General features: G+C 40.7%; 2 protein-coding genes across 2 annotated transcripts in view; one reads left to right on the forward strand and one right to left on the reverse strand.

Moving 5' to 3' along the window:
• Window positions 1–17,349, reverse strand: part of MED12L (mediator complex subunit 12-like) — a 148,172-nt gene that overhangs the window by 31,442 nt on the left and 99,381 nt on the right. Inside the window, exons 12-21 of the mRNA XM_009333967.1 lie at window positions 15,606–15,753; window positions 14,898–15,016; window positions 13,588–13,731; window positions 12,850–13,013; window positions 12,246–12,377; window positions 9,177–9,404; window positions 6,848–6,989; window positions 5,875–5,995; window positions 5,056–5,157; window positions 3,217–3,330 (exon numbers count right to left, since the gene is read on the reverse strand). Coding sequence (XP_009332242.1) covers window positions 3,217–3,330; window positions 5,056–5,157; window positions 5,875–5,995; window positions 6,848–6,989; window positions 9,177–9,404; window positions 12,246–12,377; window positions 12,850–13,013; window positions 13,588–13,731; window positions 14,898–15,016; window positions 15,606–15,753 — 1,414 coding nt within the window. The remainder of the gene's footprint in view (window positions 1–3,216; window positions 3,331–5,055; window positions 5,158–5,874; window positions 5,996–6,847; window positions 6,990–9,176; window positions 9,405–12,245; window positions 12,378–12,849; window positions 13,014–13,587; window positions 13,732–14,897; window positions 15,017–15,605; window positions 15,754–17,349) is intronic.
• P2RY12 (purinergic receptor P2Y, G-protein coupled, 12) overlaps window positions 16,786–17,349 on the forward strand; it is a 3,956-nt gene continuing 3,392 nt past the window's right edge. The window contains exon 1 of the mRNA XM_009333965.1: window positions 16,786–16,864. The gene's annotated coding sequence lies outside the window, so the exon portion shown is untranslated. The remainder of the gene's footprint in view (window positions 16,865–17,349) is intronic.

Raw genomic sequence — 17,349 nt, forward strand, 5'->3', positions numbered from 1 at the left:
CCCTTTTCCAAGTCTTCTCTCTTACTTTGATTTATTAACACTCCATACATCAAGAGACAAGTTTTGAGCAGTGGCCCCTTAGCCCACCTTACTATGAACTTCTTGACAAGAGAGATTGATCTTCCTGGGAATGGAAAAGGGCACAGCACGCTGAGGGACCCTGGCAAACACTGGTGAGCCCCTCCTCTCTGCAAGGCACCGGCACAGCTCTATGACCACCATCTACCTGAAACCAACAGGGGCGACCGGAAGAGCAAGGAAAAATACTGTGGACACAAAAAAAAAAATCAGACCCATAGCAGTTCATGTTTTATGTGTTTACGGGCCTGAAACCTTGAACAAGGAAGAAGACGCAACTAGAGCGTGTAGTAGCGGGGAAAACAGCCCAAACTGCTGCACATAACAATACCCTAGAGCCTGTGAGGCCATCCAGGAGCCTGCATGACGACAGCCTGCATGAGAAGCGGGCTAACATAGCCTAATATTTTAAGTCAGCAGAAATTCCTACGCATCTTAACTGATGCACCACAAATAGTCATCCCTTAGAAAACCCCTCAGTTCACTATCAAGATCAACAACTAACATGACGTGACAAGGCTAAACGGCTTGCTTCAGCCACTCAAACACACACACGTTCACCCCAGGGCTTCTGGTTACACATACGCTAGGATTTTTTGCTAAAATCTACAACTACCACCAAAACATTTCAAATTACTGCTGTGAGGCCATCCAGGAGCCTGCATGACGACAGCCTGCATGAGAAGCGGGCTAACATAGCCTAATATAAGTCAGCAGAAATTATTCCGCAGCTTAACTGATGCACCACAAATGATAGTCATCCCTTAGAAAACCCCTCAGTTCACTATCAAGATCAACAACTAACATGACGTGACAAGGCTAAACGGCTTGCTTCAGCCACTCAAACACACACACGTTCACCCCAGGGCTTCTGGTTACACATACGCTAGGATTTTTTGCTAAAATCTACAACTACCACCAAAACATTTCAAATTACTGCACCAAGGATACTGACAGCCTTTCAGCAGCTGTGGCCACATCCCCGGACTACTACACATTTACACAGAGTGCTCAAAACACCACAGTGCGCTGGGTCCTCCTGCGCACTCAGTTCTCCTGTCACTGTTTCTGTGTTCCCCGGTACTGCATTACCGTGGACGAAAAAAAAAAAAAGAGGGTTTAGAAGAGTTACTGCTAAGAAAACCAGCCAACGCCTGTGCCCCTATCCTGGTTTGTGCTGCATTAGAGTTACTCCTAAATAAACAGCATACAATCCTTTTTTTAACAAGGCTGAACTCATATTTAACAGTCTATCAAAACCAGAGCCCTGACTCGCTGTGGCAGACGAGCCTGTACCCAGACAGTACCTCCCGGTGGGTGGCAGCAGTGGCTGTGAGACGACAGCACATGTTTCATCCCCGACCCCTCAGCCAGCTCTGCACGGCCCGCCCAGCAGGCTCACTCAGCTCTCCACTATGGCAGGCACGCTCCTGCCCCAATCTCCTCTGCACAGCCCATTGCAGCACAAGGAATCAACTCCTTACAGAGAGGGGAGAGACTGAATGAACAGTGTTGTCATTTGTGAGACAGAATAGAAATTATTTTTAAGTAGGCCAATAGCAAAACAGTATAACATACCCTGAGAAGTGAAAGCAGTTATAATCCCTCTGTTCCCCCAAATCCAGGCAAATCCAAAAACCTCCATACCGCTGACTCAGTGGCTGGTTGAGCAGACGCATCAAGCCCTGCAGAACCCAAAGCCCTGGACAAGCTCATAGCGAAGAGCGTGGGAAACAAGCCGACGGATGTCTGTGCCCAACGCACATGAACAGATGGCAGCAGCAAACAGCCCATCCACACCGTCCCTGCACTCAAGCATCTTAGGAACTTGTGAGCCCAGCCATATCAAGCTCAAATCTGTACCCATGAAGGACAAGAGGGAAGAACCTGGCAGGCAAATAATACGATGAAGAGATTGATACCAAGCCACACATGAAGCTAAAGCCATCCCAAAATGCTTTGATAAAACTCGTGAAGACATTTAATACCCCCTAGAGCAGTTGACTGCAGCACCATCTTTCATTGTGGGTAGAGATTATTTTTTCTAACATAGATTTCTACTCACAAAGCTTCCTCAGCATAGAACTGCAACAGCTGTCATTTACCTGATGCTCTTCCTCAGGAAATCATGTACAATTTTTAAACAACTAATGCAGGGTGCCAAGAAGAGACATGTCCAAATATAACATTTTGAGTATAGGAGATATGTGCTGCAGTGAAGGCACAAATAAACTGTGTCCGAATTTTCCTTCGTAGCACCCTGCACCAGACCCTATACAAACTATGTCCCTGCATAGAGATGAAACAAGTGTTCACACTACACACCATTAATGAAGAAAACCAGCAAATCTCAGCACTCTGAATAGCAAGAAAACATAGATAATGGCCATAAACGTATTTCAAACTCACTCTCAAATCCATCAGTCCATCCCAGATAGCTAACATCTTTCCCATAATCACATCACTAAGCATCACGGGGTTTTTAAGACAGTTCTGAGACATTGGTGAACAGAGAATATAATAATGGCACTCTAGCTGGAGGTGTACCTCTGTGGGTATGTCCACATCTGGAAGACCTTTCTTGTTTAACTGAACGTTTACTCAGCTCCAAAAATACACATCACCATAGGTCAAAAGAGCTTTAACTGAACTTAAGCCAAACCAAAGCTCTGAGGCAGTTATTTGTTTGGAAAAATAACACACTCGTCGTTCATGGAGAGTTGCTTAGCAGTGATTCTTTTGCAACTTCTGCAATGACAGACACGTGATTTGTGGTAAAACACAAAAAAGGTGGGAAAAATTATCTGAGACCGTATTTCCTCTCTATATTTGAGAGGGACTCGCCTGAGTTTGAGATGTACTGGGACTTGGTGGCAGGGGTAGGGGTCAAAGTGTGAAAAAGTCACATCTGCTTAAAGCCTCATCAGCTGGGGCTGACTCACCAGAGAAAAATTCTCTCTTGACCTGTGGGGCAAACGCTACTCACATGCCATAGAAGCACAGACAGCATCCACATTTTTCTCCTGTCATCAGGGTTTTCCTTTCCCAGAAGCATTCCCGAGGAAGTGAACTAGCACGATCTGTTTTTTACCCGAACACTAGAACAAAAACATTAGACACGACTCTGCATAATCTTACCAAGCATCAAAATTGCTTTTAAGACTGCAAACACAGCTCCCACTTCTATACTGTTGTGAGCAGCAGCCAAGAGGTGACGATCGCAAGAAGAACGAATTCCAGGAAATAATTTCCCTATGGAAAGGAGAGTAAATCTTGTAGAAAATGGTTGAATTTACCAACTAAAATTTCCTTTGCACAAAATCCTTTTCATCTAGAATAGCTATAGAAGTACAATAACTGAATGAAGAACTGAATTTTCTGAAATTGAAACTGAAGACCAACAGGCAAGTCATTAAAATCAACTGGGATACATGGTTATGATGTATTAATATCAAAATAAGCTATGATCGTTTAAACAGAAAAAGGAGCCTGTCATTTCACTGTGTCCATGTAAACAGTGAATTTAATCACAATGAGACACCGAAGCATATTTTGGTTTTGACTTCACAGATTTAGGAAATTACTTCCCTCACCTAGTCTTCACAACAAATGAGGCAAAATTAATTAATATAAATGCCTGTTGCACAGTTAGGCCTAATTCTGCAGCTCAGAAGCAGAATGCCAAAGAAGTCAGTGAGTGCTTTTTCTAACTTGAAGGAGAAGATAAACAGACTGAAAGACAGGGAGGGAGAAGGGAAGGATGAATCTACCACCTTTCTGAGATGGTTAACTGAGCCATATGTAAGAAAAGTCTGTAACATGGTCACATTTTGTTTCATTTGTAGTACTTCCTAGAGTTCAGACATGATTTTTCCTATCCATTCAACTCTATTGTTATTTCTAGGGAAGCCTGGGACCATGTAAAATATTTCTGTCACTCAGACGGTATTCTTCACAGCTCTTACTTATTTTGCTCGAATATGCAACAAAAGCTCATTCATTTCTGGTCAAAAAAAGAAACAAATATTACTTTTAGATGGAAGAATTTTACACCACTTAACAGCTGAAAAAAATTTTTTCTTTCAATTTCATTTTCCCCACACAAATAGTCTTGTCATTAAATTTGTTGAAATGCTTATAAGTCAAAACACAGGTTATTTCCAGTCTTGTTTCCTTTTAATTGTTAGGTGCTTGTTCCTTGCCCTTTTCCTTCCTCTTTCGGTCTGTGGCAAACATACACAGGTCAGACCACAGAGTATTCAAATTTAAAAGGAAAGAGAACTACACTAATTCTGAGATTTTTGAATACAAATATTCTGAGAACTAATTTCCTCATGTTTCTTCTGTTGGACTAGATGCTTTATTATACCCTGTTTAAAATCACATTTAATTTCAATTTACATGCAAGGCTACCAAACTGCATGATGTGTATCCCTATTAGTTTCGGTATCACTGCGAGATGACCCACTACAGGAGCTGTCACTGCCCCGACAGTACTTAGTACAAAGGGGGACTGTGATACGTACTACCGTTGCCAACAGCAGCACCGGCACAAAAACAGTGTTAATAGGTCCCAGGCTCACATGACTGTTTCAATGAAATTCCAAAACAAAATGAGAACTATCAGGACAGGACAGTTGTTCTAAATGTATTCCTCTTTGCTGAGGTGTACACAGGTGCTGTGTTAAAACTTAATTTTCTTTTTTAAGGTGTAATATTAATATGGCTGAGTTTTATGTCAACATTATGGCACACCTGGGTTTCAGCAAACTTCTATAGTTTTACATGCATATAAAACATTTCCCAAACAAGTAAGAATAGTATATATCAACTTTTCACTAGTGAAACATCTGTGATTTTAAACAGGCTATCATTTCTACTTGCACTATGGATATTTTCACACATGAAATCTGAAGCCATCAAAAACCATCTGGGTTCACTTTCTGAAATGAAAGGACCACGCAGCAGGCAACTTACCGGTTCCCTGGGGAAAGAGGCAGACCTGGGGTGTCCTGAAGAGGTGCAGGAGTAGCCGACAGGTCATCCTCGCCCCGGGCTCGGCATCCGGATCTCCACAGGCTACGGAAGATGGGACATGGACATAAGGCATCTGCCCAGGACCTCACAAGTCCCAGTGGCAGGCCTGGAAATGTTCTACCTCACAGCCCCATTTTTAATGGGAATACAATAATTTCATCAACAGGAATCAGCATTTATGGCCTTGAGTCATTAAAAAACAGGAAAGAATAGTCTGATTTTGGTAAGCAAGAGACCTAATTAATGGCAGAAAAGAATGTATGGTTAAAATGGCTTTTGACAGTCAAAGCAGAAATAAGAAACACAAATCCAAGCAGAAAGTGAAAAGAAATGTGTGAAGTGGCCAATAAAGAGGACCATAGCTACAGTACTCCAGGGCTGGAGGTGAAGACAAGGTCAGAGAGAAAATGCCAACCTCAGGCAGACTGATGCCAGAAGGAAATGCACAATCTGAGCAGATCTGGCAGACTTTTGAGCATATAGCATAGAGCAGAAAAGAGTCGTGAGCAGAAGGTGAGGCTGCATAACAGAAGGGGACAGTGCAGTGTCAGCAACTCTGATAGCACTTGTCACGTGTGGGTTCTCTGATCTAACTTGGTGTCACTCCTTTTAGGAACTGCAGGGACACACGCACTGCAATGCACAATAGGTGGCATTCCATACAAGAACGCAGTTCAGAACACACTACTTATTCAAGCCATGGAGATTTCTTAAGTCTTAAGTTTTTCATTTTAAGTTTTTCTCTTGGTATTTTCTTACCAGCTGCAAGAAGAGAAGGCAGTGCAACATGCTGAACTACATCTTCCAGAGAAAAGCACTGCCGGGCTATCAATATAGCAATAAAAGTGGCCAGGGAATCGTGGAATGACAGGTCACTCACCTTGAAGGAAAAACATTGCAAGGCTTCACATAACAGTGCACACACCACTGCCATGATTATTAAGGAATTAACTAGAAGAATAAACCGTAAAATGTTTACACATAAGCATTTGTCTCTACATTTTAATGCATTTCCCAAACATTTTATGGCAAATACTGATAGCTCTTAACTTAATTTTAACAAACACCTATTTCAAATACCACAAATTAATTCTGCAATAAAAAACATTAGTCTTATAAAAAACAGAGAAAATTTTATCATTCTATAAAAACTGTAACATCAATACTCATTCCTTAGCTTCAGGACAAGAATATGTCCCCAATGTACACAGCTTCAATCTGTTCCTAAACTATAGATAAATATATGGAATCAGATATTGGATAACATTAGTCACCGTAATCCTGCTGACTTTAACAGGACTACAGTAACTTACACCAGGTGAGTAAGGAACAGCAAAGTGTACCACCCCTTCTACAATCTAAGAGCCAACACCAAAACAGGGTCTTGAAAATAAAGATAGTTATTTGCATATCCATCAGCATTTTAGAAAAAGTATATGGACATGCCTGCTCCTTTCAAAGAGTACCTCTGATATTCCGTATCATTCTGTAACGAAGAAAAAAAAATTTACAAAGAGAAAACTCTAAGCACCGCCCAAATTCTACATTAACCCTGAAGATGTAGGAAAGAATAAAAATCAATCAGGAATCTCATTAAAAGCCTTGAAAACTCAAATGGATACAGGACTGAATTTGGGCTCAGCATTTTGTATTGAGTGGAAACCTTACTATACTTCTAAGCACACCCTAGGCAAATAGGTTTAACAAGTACTTCAGAAGAGATTGAACTTACATCCACACTGCAGAGCAGATCATTGAAACCCCAGACATGATTTGAAGAGCAGCAAAGAGCTTTTACGACCCCTAACCACTCTGAGCTAAGCACCGTGCAGCATGCCGTCAGCTCTGCGCAAAGGTTTGCTATGTCATTAATCCTAGGAAAGAAGAGAAAAACTAATACAGAAGCAAGATGTTTTGTAAACAATAAATATTTAGGTCAAAGCAGATCAGCGCTTGGCAGAAGAACTGGTGTTTCCTTACTTAAGGTGGGGGTTTAGGTCCAAATGTGGTTTATGCTACTGTACATACAACCTAGTGTTACTCAGTTGTAGCAACTGGAGCATCTGAAAAAAAAAAACCAGTATGTGACTTGTACCCCATAACTTGCATCCATCCAACATACAGTAGCATAGGGCCTTTATTTTGTGTACACCCTACTTTTATACGCCCTGTGTTCATACCAGCTTTCCTGTGCTGAGCTGCCCAGGAAGAGGGATGGAGCACCCAAAACCCCGCTGCCTGCAGCCCACCATGATAGATGACCTGCCCCTCTCTACAGGGGCACACTCTGGCCTTTCCTTAGTGCTGCCACACAAACAGCAGCTCCATCCTCTTTCATGCAAAAATGCCACGGGAAAGTGGTACGTGTGGCGCGCATCTCCCCAGCCCCCAGGTCAGCAGTGACATCTCACTGCAGGAGCCCTCCCTCCCTGTGCCAGGCCAGCACTACTGTTTAGGAGGGAGAAGAGAGTCACAAACTCAATTGGCATTAATGAATTGTACTTCATAGATGAGCATACTGTGTAACATATGATTCGGTGTATGATTCAGAGTTATGTAACATTTTAAAAAACAGAGCAGACTTGACTCATCCCAGTGCAAGTTATTTTTTCTCTCTTCCACAGTGAAACTCGTCTGGCCAGATTTAGATGTTCCCCTTCATTGCTCTTACAAAACTGCTTCCTCTTAGCTGCTCTGCTCTACCAAGGATGCCCCACATTTCACAGAATCACAGAATGGTTTGGGTTGGAAGGGACCTTTTTAAAGATCATCTAGTTCCAACCCCCGTGCCATGGGCAGGGACATCTTCCACTAGATCAGGTTGCTCAGGGGGAAAAAGCGAAACGGGGAAAAAGCGAAACGGGGAAAAAGCGAAACGGGGAAAAAGCAAAACGGGAAAAAAGCCCGCAATTTCCTTGAGTTTTGTGATCTTTCAGCAACCTTTAAAAAGACTGTCAACTGCTGCTGCATCTAGGCCTAACTATCAAGACCAAGAATTTCTTAATAAAAATTGGAACAGAATCAGAACAGAACACCAAGTTCTGGTGGTTTTGATTGTGTAAGAGGAGTAAAGGTGCTGTGGGCAGAGGTGAAGGCTAGATCCAAAAATCAGTGTCCGTTTCACCCTGCCTCACAGACTGCAGAACGGAAAACACTGTACTGCTACATCTGCACAAGAAGGTAGAGTTTATATGTTTACACACTGGAAGGAAGAAGCAACTAAGAGAAGAACATCTGAATTACAAATGAAAACATACTGTCAGTGTAAAACCCTGACACTGATGTTAAGCTGTTTTACTGCAAAGGTTCTTCACTGTATGTCTTGCCAGTACCTTGAGATCACCTAAAAAGATCCAACATAGACTTAAGACCCAAGAAGTGTCGTGCTGGATCAGACCAAAGTTCCACCTGACTGTGACAGGAGCCAGCACCTGCTGGTGTCAGAGGACAACCACAATAAGACAGTGCTGGACAACCTGTTGAAGTGCAGATCTCATCCTTAACTCTAATCATTGGAGATCGACTTGAACTGTGCACCGTGAGGTCCAAGCTACTCTTAAAATATAACTGACAGCTGTTATAACTCTAGTAGCTTCTATCCAATAAAACTCTTAATACTTTTTAAAAAATAATTTTGGAAAAATCTATATATTACCTATGAAGATGAATGCCATAATTAGTAAGTTACACATTTAATAAATTAAACACCAATTGCATCAGAAGAAGGAAATGACCTAATGCAGAACCTTCCCTCATTTACAGGCTTCTAATGAGCAAAGATTGTGCTGAGCTGTTCTGTCTGAAATGGCACAACTGCTGATACAAAAAGCTTACTGACTGTTTTACAGTGAGTTCTTTCTACTTGTTACTCGCTTCTGTTAAATTATGCAGATTGATTTAATGAAATAACTCAGAGGAAACTTAATAAATTTTCAGCAACCAGAAAGAGAAATGAATGAAAACAATTGCAAAAAAGACACAAAAAAAAAAAGGTGAAAGGAAACCTCATATATACCATGTAAAAATCCATCCAATTCAGATTCCAGCACCATTTCCCTTACCTTCCTGCATCTTGGTGCCCCATGCACACATTCATTAGCGCATTGCAGACAAAGCTGTAGCGGTTGGCTGCGTTATCACTCAGGATCTTGCCCAGCATTGAGTAGTTAATGCTGTGAGCAGAAGGATTCTCGATAAAATCTAGCATGAACTCTGGGTCCCACAGTAAATTGGAATTTGAAGGCTGAACATTGCTGTATATCGTTTGCTTCACCTTAGAACAGGCACTACTGAGGACAAAAAAAAAAAAAAAAAAAAAAGAGAGAGTTGCCAAAAAATGTACTTTGCAGAAATACTGTTGAACATACTGTGTGGGATTAGAAAATCCTAGTTCAGTTACCATTCTGTACACATTTTCAAACTCATTTTTGATAAGGAGCATCTACCAGAAAATAAGGCTGATACATCAATTTCATTCAAGTTTTCCTGCAAATAAAGTCTCAAGTTTCCAAATTGCTTCTATGACATTTCTATGACTGAAATTGTGAGCAGCTGGATAAGGACCACACATTCATTCCTCACTAGCAATAACATCCTGGAGCATCAGGTGCCTCCCCATGAACTATAACAGTGCTTCACAACACTGCTCCCCCTCTTTATGTGTTATGACACAGTGAACTGCAGTGGTGGTAAGAAGAATTAGTTAAGGAAAAATGAGAAAATGTATCTAAATTAAAAACTCTACATTCGGTAATAATGTAGACAGACAACTTTTTGAAATATGAAATCAGTGAACAGAGAAAAGATACTTAAAGGTCATATTTTGACATTAATAACTATGACAAAAGGTCAAGAAATGTTCCATGCTAGGAATACCTACATGTTAATTGGCTTTCTACAGGGAAAAAAAAAAGGTGTTAATGAAGAATGCAAATTTCACACACAAAATGTTCTAAGGAGCATTTCTCTCAAGCGTTGGGTTTTATACCACAGCTGGAAACAACATCCATATGGACAAACTTCAGTAATTATCCCAACTGGGAAGACTTCATTACTGAAAAAAAATCTATTAATTGAAATTAATTTCAAATACGTGAAACCTTTGGAACTTTTTAGAACTCCACTGGCCCCAGGATGAAAAGACAGAGGAAGCACTGTGCTGCCTGGAAGGTATCTGTGACCTCAGGAAGGATGGTGATATGTGCAGCAGCGCCTGGATGCAGGGCTTGGAGGGCACCCCTGGGGACACCCTGTCACTGCGCAACCCCTGCACACTGCTGCTGCTCCTCGGGATGCTCCAGGGCAGAAGGAAGAGGCCATTAGTAAGATTATTAATCTACAAGAAGGGTAATGCCTGACGTTAACCCTTTGCTCTAACAGCCAGTGTAACAGCAAAGAAATGGGCTCTCATGCACCAGCATCCTGGGCGCATATATGTCCCCGACACTGTCATCACAGCATTTACCTACACTTACCCCATGGATCACAGAAAGAAAGGTCCAAAACCCAAACAATACAATACTGAGTATGTGAGCAAAGCAGCCTCTGAAGCTGTACTTGCATAAGAAGTGACACTGGGGGAGTGGTCAGAAGATTTAAAAAAAAAAAGTGAAGGAATGATTTAAAAAAGGAAGTTTAGCGAATACAACTAAATATACCAAGCATACTAAACCAAAACATGCAGCTCACTTAGTAAAACCCAGTCATGAGAAATACTGCAGATGATATTAGAAGCCACTTCGAAGCACTGCAATATAAGGAAGGTAAGTCTCTAAATTTGAACATTTATGAACTGTACTTTATTGTCGTTTCAAATTGACTTAAAGAAATAGCTGGACTTACAGCGTGCTAAAAAGGAGCAAAAAAAGTTGCTGTGTACAGACAACTGCTTTTGGTTTTGTTTCAATTGTTGCAAGGAAACCAAAAAGAAAACGAGTGTAGCACTATTACCTTGTAAACAACTGTTTAGAAAATGTATACATAAATTTTGTTACCAATTTTCAGAGAATTTCTAACTCCACTTGTCTGAAAAAAGGGGCTTCAAATCAAGTGCTGTATATCACTTCTTTAATATATGATTTAATACTTTAACTATCTCTCTATTACTAGACGATGTTTTGTTTTGCTATTGTAGGTTAGTATTAATAAAAATGTTATTTTTTATTGTGTTACTGAACTTGAGGTTTTAAGTAGAAAAATGAACATATAGTTAAGACGCTTCTGTAGTGCTTCTATATTTCATATTTCCTTTTCCTAGTGTTTCTCATATTAAATGCTACTGTTCCCATGTATTTGTAAACCTATTAAAGTATTATTACTGAGAACTCTTTTCCTGCTCCCTATGAAATGAAAACCACAAATCTGAAACACGCAGACCAAAACCAGATATATGAACTAGGAGGGGAGACAGTAACTGAAGTGGTTTGTAACTCTCACAAGATGCGTATTTGCATATGAAAGGTTTCCACTCCCCCTTTAAAAAGTAAGAGCCAAAAATACAGCATATGGGTACCTAAGGTATTTTTTTAATTTAAAAATCAAGGAACTGAACATTCGAGCATAAAACTTCACGAACTCAAACATGTTTGTGCCTCTCCCCACATCAAAGGAAATATTTAATAGAATATTACAGCTGTGTCAGCTAAGATTTTGTTGTTTTCCATCCAACATTGTATGTATTACAGCCGATTTGCTAATGCATTATAGAAACCAAATCAGTCACATCACAGTCTGCGAAAGCAAAGGTGTGTGGGGAGGGGTCCAATGCTGCGCGGCACTGCTGCCTCAGCAGCTGACCTGACACTGACAGTCCCTGCTTCCCTCGCCCCACGCCTGCTCGCTGCGTGCAAGCACTGCTTCCTGAAGCAACCCGCTAAGCTAATCACAGCACTGCAAGGAGGGCTCAGCCTCTGCTCCTCCATGGCAGGTACTGGCACAGCACGAGGACTTCACAGGCTCAGGACCACATGCTGTGCTGCTGCACTGGCATGGGCAAGAGAATTGCATCAGTAAAGGCAAAGCAGCAAAGACAACAGCATATTTTCCACAGAAAGCAAACCAAACTGAAACCACAGCAGCCTGCATCAGTCTACAGACTAGGCAGTGGTGAGAAAAATCCCATTACCACCCACCTGAAGAGGTCTCCAAACTTGCTTCTCAGGTGACTACAGGACACATACAGATCATAGAGGTAAGCTAAAATACACCTTTCTGGGGAGGAACACTCTGAGGGATTAACGACGTGCTTTACCACCCCACACAACCTGCAAAAATAAAATCATTCTGAGTTCGTGCCAACGCACCTTAAAAATGTGTCTCATGTTGTTACATATCATATAAACCCCACCATTAGCTGGGCAACATGATGACAGTCCTGGCATCTACAGGCTGACAGGGCTCACGTGAAGTTTGGTGTCACCTGTGCGCTTGCCTGGGCCCCAGGGACAACAGGACACAGAGGCACTCAGGGAGCCCAGGGCAGAATGGGGCGAATGGGTAGGAAATCAAGATACACAACTCCCCCCTTTTCCTAGGTTACAAAGTGTGCAGGTCCTACCAGCCCCCAGCAGTGGGGAGCAGGCTGCAGAGGTGAGCCATCCGCTCCACTCACCTGAGCTCACTTACAGCCTTCCAATAGCAGTGTGATAGTTGGTCTCACTAGCTGAACCGAAACGCATTTTTTGCTTAAGAGAGAACACCAAAAATACTTTTTGGAAAATTGTAGCTGCCACAAACCCTTCAAAGACTTGTGCAGTTTGCTCTGAGTTGAGGATGAGGCAGGCATGGTAACGCCGCAGAACGGCGACTATGCAGACACACAGTCCTGTTGTGTAGCTTCCTGCCAGGCTGGACGACTTCAGCAGCAGCTCTGCCTCCACAACGCTCAGCTCGTTCAACAACTGAAAACGCATACACAAAAATAATGAACTGAAAATAACTTCCAAGTTAAACATGTAAAATAGATGCAAAAAAAAACCGCATTAAGGAAAAACTATATGGCAAACAAAAATGAAGTTCCTTATTCACTACAGAACAAGGGAATGAGGGAGCAAAATAAACTGTTACATATAAAAAAACGTCTCTCAGAACTGCTCTTCAGAAATACATGGCATTTCTGGCACCCAGATGCTTTACTGTGTAATATGATGGTTCAGTCCGAAACAGTGAAGCCCATTCTAAAATACTTTGTGCTAAAATAATTCAGAATTTTATTGATTTTGAAAGATTTAAAAATAAAATACATCTATTGATTTTCCATACTTGTCAAAGTAAGACAGAAGGGGAGGTATCTGGCACTGTTTCAGAGGTCAGGAAACTGAAACAGATAAAAGCGCATGGCAGCCAATCAGGAGGATTTGCAGTCCAGCTTTTGGTTTTTTTCTGGGTTTACAGAATATGTATGACAGCTTTATCCTGACCTAACCTGACCCGCACCCCCCCCTCCCCCCCCAAAAAAAAAGGAACTCTGTTTACCTGTATTGCAAAGTCTATAAGTCCATTGATATTCAGTGCTGGCTCCATGAGATCAAAGATGAGCTGTATATGGTGAGCCAAGGGAAGATGATATGACGTTCCTGAGGCAAAACTAGTTATCTGTTCAAGAACATTACTGGAGATCTGTGAAAATAAATGTTGAAAAGTCATATGGTGACTGAGGGCTTTTCAGATACACTAGTGCTCCAAAAATCTTATAAGTAGTAATAGCAAGTGACAGCATTTTGCAGATAAAAGCACTAACAGATCATGCATGAGTATATCTATTACTCTACTATCCTGCAAGTCAGTCGAAATGCTGTTTTATTTTCAAAATTGACAACACAGAAAATGCTGTTCTGCTGCTTTACAGCTGAGAGTCAAACTGTTCTTAACATCTACAATACTGATTTTTATTCTGCGGGGTATTTTGCTTTAAAGAAGAGGCAAAATAATTTTTCTTTTCATCCTACTGCATTGTGATTTCTTTATTGATTGTTTTCAGATAATTAATAACACGTTATCCTGCAAACAAAACGTAATAAATTCATTCAAAAGACCAGATCCAAAGATGTCTTATAAATTATCAAATGTGTACCTCTTACTTTTTTTCTTATGTTAGCCTCTGGTTATTAAAATATACTTAAAAACAGTAACGCCTGACAAAGTGATGAAATCCTATACTGATACATTTGCACACTTACACATCTGAATATAAACCAGGAAAACTAGGTTTGTCATTTAAAACAAATTATTTATGTTCTCCAGTCAGCCACTGATATAGCTTTTTAACAGTGAAGGTTTACTATAAATTCTAATATCCAGAAAAGAACAAACTGTATTATCCACTAGCTTCTCAGAGAGACATACTCTGTTGCACAAAAACACAGAAGAGTTCACTGTCCTTCAGAAACACAGATACAGTAACATATCTTATACATATGCAAGAGATTGGTTAATAAGTATCTAATTTACCAATGAGCCCCAAACAATGTTGTTAATGGGAATTTATGTAAAATTTATTTTAATTTTTTCATTAAAAAATCGTGACATCTATAATAATCCAGAAAGCTTCTTGCAAAACAGGCAAACAAAACCCCCCAAACAAACAAACCAAACCAAACACCCAAATATCTACTGAAGCCAGTATTTTAGAATACCAAGGCAGCATTTTTTCTCTTGCCTTTGAATAAGCAGTGCACTGAAAATTCTTGGTATATACAAAACACTTCTAAAAACCTAGATTTGCTTCCTATTTGATATCTCTACAGCAGACCATAAAAAGCTACGATGTTATACAAGGGAAGTACCTGAGATGTCACCTGATGTTGATCAAAATAGGACAGTTGCTGTAGTTTTGTGAACACGGTCTCTAGGGTTGGAAATGCTTCTTGTTTGGTCTTCCTGGCTTTTTGCCCTTCATCCCCAACTTAACAGATAAAAAATTATTTTGGTCATTTTATATTTAATGGAGCCCTAGTAGTTTTGCATTATTATTGATTTAAAAGATGATAAAAATCTTAATAAGCTTTACTCATGACTACATAAAACCCAACTTGCCTCAGTTTTCATTATACTTGGGACAAACGTATGCCAGAGCATGTAGCAATATCAAAGCTACTTCAAGGTTATTCCAATGCAAAAAGGTGATACCCAAGAAAAACTGAAAAACAGTCATCTGTTTTACTAGGAGGGTAAGGAATATGTATCACTCGCTGGCCAGCATCTCATATTCCAGGCTTTAGCCTAACGCAAGTGTTTACAGCCAAGTTGTTATAATGGAAAATAGGGATTTCTAACCACAGTGGCCCTTTGCCGTCCTGGCGCAGCCATAAGGCAGGCCAGCAGATTGCACTTTGTGCTGCGGGACTCTGGTCAGTACTTCACCCAGTGACTGTGAAGGGGATGAAAGCCAAATTACATGATCAACATGCATGGCTCCAGACAACTTGCTGAGCACCTCACAGCTCCCGTGATCTTCGCTACAGGCTACCATACAGCAGCGTTAAAGCATTTACCACCCATTTCAGTAGTACTCTTCTTATTCAGAATTTTGAGGATGTCTTTGGTAATCTTCTTCAGCTGATGCCTTGCTTCATCACGCTCCTTACCAACGCCATAAAGGAGAATCATTCGCTGGTTACACTCATGACTTGAAGATTCATCCTGAAAAGACCAGATACGAGTGAAGTCTCTTTTCTTTTCTCTGTCATCACCTGCAGAAACCCAACCCAAGTAGACTAGACTGCAATAAACAATAACTAACTCTTCATCACAAAAAGCATCTCCTGTGGTTATCAGTGTGGAGGAAAACAGTGCCAAATGAAATCACTAAAGAGTAAGGTAAAAATACAGAAGGAAAAAATGTAATCTGATATTATGAATTCTGTATGTGTCTGTAAGGACAGTCAGACGACGCATACAGATGACCCTCCTAACTGTCCCCTGGACTGATACTTGGTAGCAGATTAGTAAATAGAAGACAGTTGTCTAGAAACTGTGTGACGTTTCTCTTATTATGTACAAGTCCATTGAAAAAAGATGCAGCCCAACTCCTAAAATTTTATTTTGCACATCTCAAAGAAATTGAAATATGTATAGTTTATTTAAATGGTAACTGGTTATATTTAGTCTTTTAATAAAAGGTATCGCATAATGTTGATGCACTGTATATAACTTAAAAACTTTGAGCACTGCTCTGCAAGTCACATAAGTATAAATATTTTGTTCAGTAATATACTTACCTTCTCCAAACTAACCAATCACTACTTCTTTCAACTACTTAAAAAGTTTTTAAAAAATAAGACTGTGTACAAAAATAATACTAAAGAACCACAAGGCAAAAAGGTAGTAGACGGGAGTGCAACTCTACCCTCAGAAAAGTTGCGCAGTCTTACAAAATACATGCTCTCCTTTAAAAATAGTGACTCTTAGTAGGTCAAAAGCAGGAAGTAAACCTCTAATTATTTTAAAAATTCTATTTCTCTCTCTCTTCTAGAGGAAACAAAAGCAGAAGCACTGAGAGCATCACCTGGAATTTGCAGCTGTCTCTGGCTAAGAAACCAGTTCGAAGCCAGAGGAAGGTCTAAATCTCAGAACTGGGACGCACAGCTGCTCCTCCAGCCTCTCCTTACTCCGTGAGATTTAAACATGAACACTCCTGCCTACTCACACGGTGAAGAGCTAGAGGAACTGCAAACAACCCTCCATCAGCAACACTAGCTTCCCATCACAGGAAATACCCAAGCGTTTCATCACTTCTCAACAGCACGCTACGGTAATCTCCGATTTTGGGGTGGGGGGAAGGTGTCTGATTTTGCATGCTTAGGGAATACTTATTTCATTAGGATTAGACTTGGCAGCTGAATCTGTTACGTGCTTCAAAGCATAAGCCAATTTATTTCTATCTTACAGATAGAAATAAAACTTTGCAGCTCTGCAAGGAACATGTCAGGGATGTTTGTTTGACAAAGCATCAACTCCCTTGAGTGCCTTATTTTACAAAGGCAAAGATCATGCAGAAATATAGCAATTTTTAACAATTGCATCACTACACATGTGAAAGTTACTCCTTTTGAAACACAACACTGATTCAACATCCCTGCCTGGCTTTGCCAGGCAATCAGTTCGGATCAGACCTGATCTGATCAAGGTTTTCGGACTAAGAGCAACAGTCTTCAGCCCAGTCCCTGTTACCAGTTACGTGGATGCCAGCTGTTCAGTGTTTGTGGATGGATGGATGGCCGACACGCTCTTGGTTTC

This window comes from Pygoscelis adeliae, unplaced genomic scaffold (genome assembly GCF_000699105.1).
Source record: "Pygoscelis adeliae isolate BGI_AS28 unplaced genomic scaffold, ASM69910v1 Scaffold241, whole genome shotgun sequence".
Taxonomy (NCBI): Eukaryota; Metazoa; Chordata; class Aves; order Sphenisciformes; family Spheniscidae; genus Pygoscelis; species Pygoscelis adeliae.